This window comes from Centroberyx gerrardi, chromosome 14, assembly GCF_048128805.1.
Source record: "Centroberyx gerrardi isolate f3 chromosome 14, fCenGer3.hap1.cur.20231027, whole genome shotgun sequence".
NCBI classification, from domain to species: domain Eukaryota; kingdom Metazoa; phylum Chordata; class Actinopteri; order Beryciformes; family Berycidae; genus Centroberyx; species Centroberyx gerrardi.
In genome coordinates, this window is record NC_136010.1 from 24,570,256 (window position 1) to 24,576,255 (window position 6,000).

Below are 6,000 nucleotides of genomic sequence, written 5' to 3' on the forward strand. Positions count from 1 at the left end.
CCTCTTGTGCTTCGTACCCTACATTCAGACGGAACATGAAAAAAATGACACCAGTTCTTAGCATATAGAACAGCAGCCGAATCGATCTGGTTGACTAGTCCCGCCTCCAAACTGTGGTTATTGGTGGAAAACTGGACTGGCACTTCAACCCCATAGGATAAGATCTTGTCAGTCGTCAGTCACTGCTCCATTTGTCCCCAAATGTTTTCTATATATGAGTGGGTTTCTAAGTCTTGGTGGTAATAGATGCTGGTATTAGATGCTTTGCCGTAGCTCAGGGTTTAGTGAATTGTCACTCCTGCATCGTTGAGAAGTCCTCCTTCTAACAGCAGCTGTTCCTGTGTTGTTCCAGGTGATGAGCATCCTGAGTAACCCCAGCGGCGTTCCCTCGCAGCCGCAACACGACTTCTCCATCTCGCCCCTCCACAGCGGCTTGGACTCCTCCCCGTCCAACGGCATCTCAGCCAGCTGCAGCCAGCGCTCGGCCGAGGTGTCCATCAAGACGGTGGACAGCCTCCCGTCCTCCCAGTCCTACTGCCCCCCCACCTACAGCACCCCCAGCTACAGCGTGGATCCAGCCGTGGCCGCCGCCGGATACCAGTACAGTCAATACGGCCAGAGTGAGTCCTGCTAGTGTCTGGTCTAGGCATGTCACATTTATTTATCGTGCTTTTCCTTCACTTCAGTCAGTTAAAGTAATAATCGGCAACATTTTGATATAATAAATGTGTTTCACTACTCATCACTTGAGCTGCCTAATGTCCCGCCATAATCACCATGGTATATTAAACAAGTTACGCTAATAAGATCATTAATTAAGCTAATTAATGCATTAATTAGCAAATATTTCAACATCAACATACTTGTCTTCACATGGGCGGTATTAATATGAACTCTTATCGTATCATATCTTAAAGCATTAAGGAGTTATAGTAGTTTCAAGAAAATGTTGTTAAATCAAGTGTTTAATAGTGTCTTAAAAACCCATGACGGCTGGGCATTTTAATGGAAGACGCTGAAATACATTCAAATCAATCAATCAATAAATCTAATCAGAGCATCTACTGTATAGATGGAGACAAAAAACAAACAAAACAAAAAACACAAGGATCTCCTGGATTACCACTTTACGTTTACATTTGCACAGCGGTAGCACACTGAGCAAAGGTGCCAAAAAAAACCCATAACAGAATACAATGATAAAAAACATAGAAGAGCGGGGTCCTCATAAGGTGACACGCAGAGACAACCAAAGTGGATAGCAGCATCTAAATGACAAGAGAACACAACATGGTGGAAACAGCAGAACGAAAACTGAAGATGCATGAAATGAAAAGGGAATGAGAAGGGAAATAAAGCTTTACAGAGCAACAAGGGACATGAATACAGATAAAACCTAGAGAAAAAGTGGATATGGTTATTTGAAATGGATACAGATGTTAAGTCAAGTTTATTTATATAGTCTTTCATCACAAAAGCACACAAAGGCCTAACTAGATCTAACTAATCAACGATTAATCACAAGACAAAATGATGCAATACAGTATGCAACAAAATAAAACACAAGGAAACAAAACAGCATTCTTGAAAAGACAGAACAGGTTGGAGATTTATTGATCTTTTATTGGAGTTTTCAATTATCAATTGACCCAGGTCTGACAGTAAAATAAATATTTTGCTGTAATCTGTTGACTTCCAGTTTAAATCGATATTTAACGGTCTTATTGAATTTCGGTCCCAACAATGTAATCTTGGCAAGTTAGATTTTATCAGGGGCTTTAACGTTATTAAACTTGTGTTTTCAGATGTTTTCAGATATAATTCAGAAAATAGCCATGGTGCTATAACTTCTCCCTTCTCCTCTGTGAGGGTTACGGCTTGGCTGTGGCCTCCACCCCCCCACTCCTCCTACTGGAGACAGATTTAACATTTCACTTCACTTCAGACACTTGACTCTTCTCTTGTTCTAATTCAGGAAGCACCTGACAGATTAAAGTACATACCATCAAAATAGCAGAGCTGTGTGTGTGTGTGTGTGTGTGTGTGTGTGTGTGTTTGTGTGTGTGTGTGTGTGTGAGTGTGTGTGTGTGTGTGCATGTTAGTGTGTGTTATCAGATAGGCTCTATCTCAGTGGCAGAGGACTCTCAGTGTGCCTGCTCAACAGGGATTTAAGGTATAAACCTAGTTGACAGGAAAAAACAGCTTCCCTGGGAGGGCCTTGCTAAACCCCTGTGTAACGCACACACACACACACACACACATACACACACACACACACACACTGCTCCCCCACTAGCTGTCCGGGTGACTGGCACCTTGGCAGACAGTCCTGCCCACCCATAGGTGCGCCGCTTCCTACCGTTCCTCAGCACAGAATGACAGCTTCCATTCTGTGCACGCTAACACGCTAACTGACATGCTAACACGTGCATTACTTATCCCCCACCCCGCCGACAGACACAACACACACACACACACACACCCTCATGTCACATCACGTCTCCTGTCACCCCTCCTCTTTCCTAGACTATAAAAGAGAGGTTAACATCACCTGAACCAGGGAGGGGCATTAAAGGAGGCGACATCCCAGACTCTCAGAAAGAGAAATGTGCCAAGCACTAATGCCAGCCTTCCAGTATCCACATTTATTATAGTGATTATCAGCGTCTGTGTCTGTCTGAGTAAGCCGAGCTCTGGTTTGCTTTCTTTTGTCTGTGTGTGACACACTCTGTCCAAATATCAGTCAACGTGATTGGACAGAATGTTCAGCACGCCATGGAACGAGAAATACAAAGACACAACAGACAGTTAAATAGAACAATGTCGTGGCAATAAAGTACAGGCTAAGGCTTCATCTGGTGGAATGATGGATGATTCTACCTATTCTGCTGGCCTATAGTAAACCATGCAGAGAAAAAAATGAAATAAATAAATAAAATGAATAATAAACAGCCTGCATGTCTGTGTTTCTTGTACGTTCATAGGTAATAGTGAAGGTTATGAGTATTAATAGGTAAAAATAGTGAAGGTTATGAGTATTAATAGGTAAAGATAGTGAAGGTTATGAGTATTAATAGGTAAAGATAGTGAAGGTTATGAGTATTCATAGGTAAAAATAGTGATAAATAACACTCCCAGTCATACAAACTGATTATACGTTTACTGTGTAAAAATGTCACAACAGACTTCCATCTGTGTTTTTTGGTTTGATGACGCCAGTCTGCGGAGTGAAGAGCTGTTCCTATCTGCAGTACTAGTTCGACCTGTTGCGTCACACCCCAAGATGATGAAAAGCAATTACAACAGAATGCAATGTTAATGTGACTTTGACGGGTGGTGTGTTAATAAAGCCGGCCCATCTGAGATAATTCTTCCTTTCTTCCAAAAATCCCAAAAGTAATCCAAAAAGATGGACATGAATGTTAAGAGAGCAGACCAAAAACATACGACCGAATCTCAGCACTAGAACATGTTAAGTAGAATGCATGAATGCAAAGTATGGGAAAAAGTATGGATTACACAGCATGACCTGTCCAAGACTGTACCCGCTTTGCCCCCCGTTCCCTCCCCAGCTCCCATAATGCCCTTGCCTTGTCCTCCTGACCCAGCGCCTCATTGGCCACGCTTCCCTGTACCTATTAACATCTTTAGCTAATGTGTGGGGGGGGAAATTGAAAGCGTGTGAGGTGTGAGCGACATCAATAGTCCCGTATGACCTCTGACCCCCAGCGTGCCTGCAGGTGAAAGCACACACATGCTTCTGATAAACATCTCCACCATGTCAGTCAACCTGTGGAGCGTAGATCCGTCCAATCAGAGCCCAGTTTGCCCTGAGGGAGGCTGGCTTTAGTCACAGTGTTAGTCACAGGACAGAACAGAACTTAGCATACACACACACACACACACACACACACACACACACACACACACACATACACAGACATGAGACATGCACATCCAAAAGCTAATGTTGTGCTGTTGGAGTCACATACTTTTTAACAATATGTCTATTGACTTTTCACCATGAAGGTAGCATCAGCTTAGCACAACACAGATGGAAATAAACTCTGACCTGAGCTGACCATATAGACAGCCATACAAACTCACACTATTACAACTCTATTTTCAGTACAGTTTCAGCACAGGTTAAAGCGCTAAGCTGTATTCATTTGTATAAGGTAGGGTTAGACTGACAAATCTGAATGATATATAATGGTTTGCTGATATATTAGGCAGATGTTGGCCTTTTAATAAAAAATGGATATTGGCCTGTCAGTGTTTTCCACCACCGATATGATGGAGGTGTGGATTGGAATTCACTGAACAGCTTTAGGGTGTCAGTCTGTAAAACCTGCACTGAAACCTGCCTCACCCTGCCTGAAGGAGCTGCTAACCCACCTCAAAGAATTTCATTAGTCTGCGTTTCAATGGAGAGTTTTAGTGTCCCATGATGGTCTAAACGCTGTTTCAGAGGCTTTTCCACCCAAGAGAAGAATAATAATAACAAGAATATAATTCTTTGCAGACAATGAATGATCCTTAGTTTCTATACTTGGTTCTATTACACAAAGATCTGTTACTGGTGCCATTCCATAAATCTGACTCACTGATAGGAGGATTAAGTCTCTTTCCCAAGCGTGGAGGTGGATCCATACTTTTTCCCATACTTCCCACTCATACCTTCTACTTACTTTTGTTGCGTGTCATTCTCCTGCCTCACTCCACTTTAAAACTAACCAATAAAGCAAAAATCGTGAAAAAAAAGAAATAAAAGCTTTTTAAAAAAACAAGAAAACACTGATTTACTTAACATTTTGACTTTGACTGCAGCTATTAAATTCTACTCTTAGTGCTACTGTATGTCACAGTGATCGTTTAAGAGGATTACAGTTGATGATTATTAACTAACACTCCCTCCTGTCCTGTGTGATCCTCAGCTGCTGTGGATTACCTGGCCAAGAACGTCAGCCTGTCCAGCCAGCGCAGGATGAAGCTGGCCGACCACTCGGCTGTACTGGGACTGCTGCAGGTCGAGACCGGCCAGGCCTACTAGTGCTCGCCCACGCTATATATACACAACACGTCACCTGGTCACCAGCACCGCCCGCGCCTCCCGCGACCATCCATACACATCTCTCAGGAGAGCAGCGTGTGTGTGAGTGTGTGTGTGTGTGTTAGGGTTAGACCAATATATGGGGCTGATATTTTCCTTTTTTTTTTTTTTTTTTTAATTGGCTATTGGCCAGTCAGTGACGTCCACCTCGACCACAGCTAGTGAATATCTTTTTATTACTATTATTATTTTTTTATTTCATGTCTGACCAGAGGAATCATTCCAGTGTGGTGGGAGGATTTTACACCACAGCTTCAGACGTGGCAGTCTGTAAAACCTGCAATGAAACCTGCCTTACCTAAAGGAAAAATCCACCCTAAAACACTTTAAAACTGTTAAAAAACAGCTATTGGTGATGTACCTTGCAAAAAGAAAATGTTCAGCAATCTAAAACATCAATGGTAAAGGTCACATTTTGGTGTCAGTCCCTCAGAATCAAAGAGCTTCTTTCTAGAACCGCCATTTTTCAAGTAAATTACAACACTTCATCACAAAATAACTCCTGGAATGCATTGAACATCACAGATTGATAATCCTTCACAGATTGATAATCCTTCACTCCTTGGATCCTAACAGGATCCAAGGAGTGAAGCTGCTCACCCACCTAAGATTCATCCCGGGCTTCAGTGGAGAGTTTTAGTGTCCCGTGACGGTCTAAACGCGGCTTTAGAGGCTTTTCCACATTCAATATCGGCAGCTTCCATCCAAACATATCCAGTATCAGCCTTCAGGAACCCATTTCGGTCAAACCCTAGTGTGTGTGTGTGTGTACGTGTGTGTGTGCGTGAGGGAGATGAGACCAACAGACTACAGCACTTCTTGAGCAGACTGATATGGACTGATTCAGCCATTCCCGAAGGAGAGACGTCCCCTCTCTCTCTTCTCAG

At 42.8% G+C, this 6,000-nt stretch overlaps 1 protein-coding gene across 3 annotated transcripts in view; it reads left to right on the forward strand.

Annotated features, from left to right (window-relative positions):
* LOC139933501 (paired box protein Pax-7-like) overlaps window positions 1-5,053 on the forward strand; it is a 63,432-nt gene extending 58,379 nt beyond the window's left edge. For all 3 annotated transcript variants that reach the window (XM_071927608.2, XM_071927609.2, XM_071927610.2), the window contains 2 exons: window positions 353-620; window positions 4,938-5,053. In XM_071927608.2, coding sequence (XP_071783709.1) covers window positions 353-620; window positions 4,938-5,053 — 384 coding nt within the window. The remainder of the gene's footprint in view (window positions 1-352; window positions 621-4,937) is intronic.
* The last annotated feature ends 947 nt before the right edge of the window (window positions 5,054-6,000 follow it).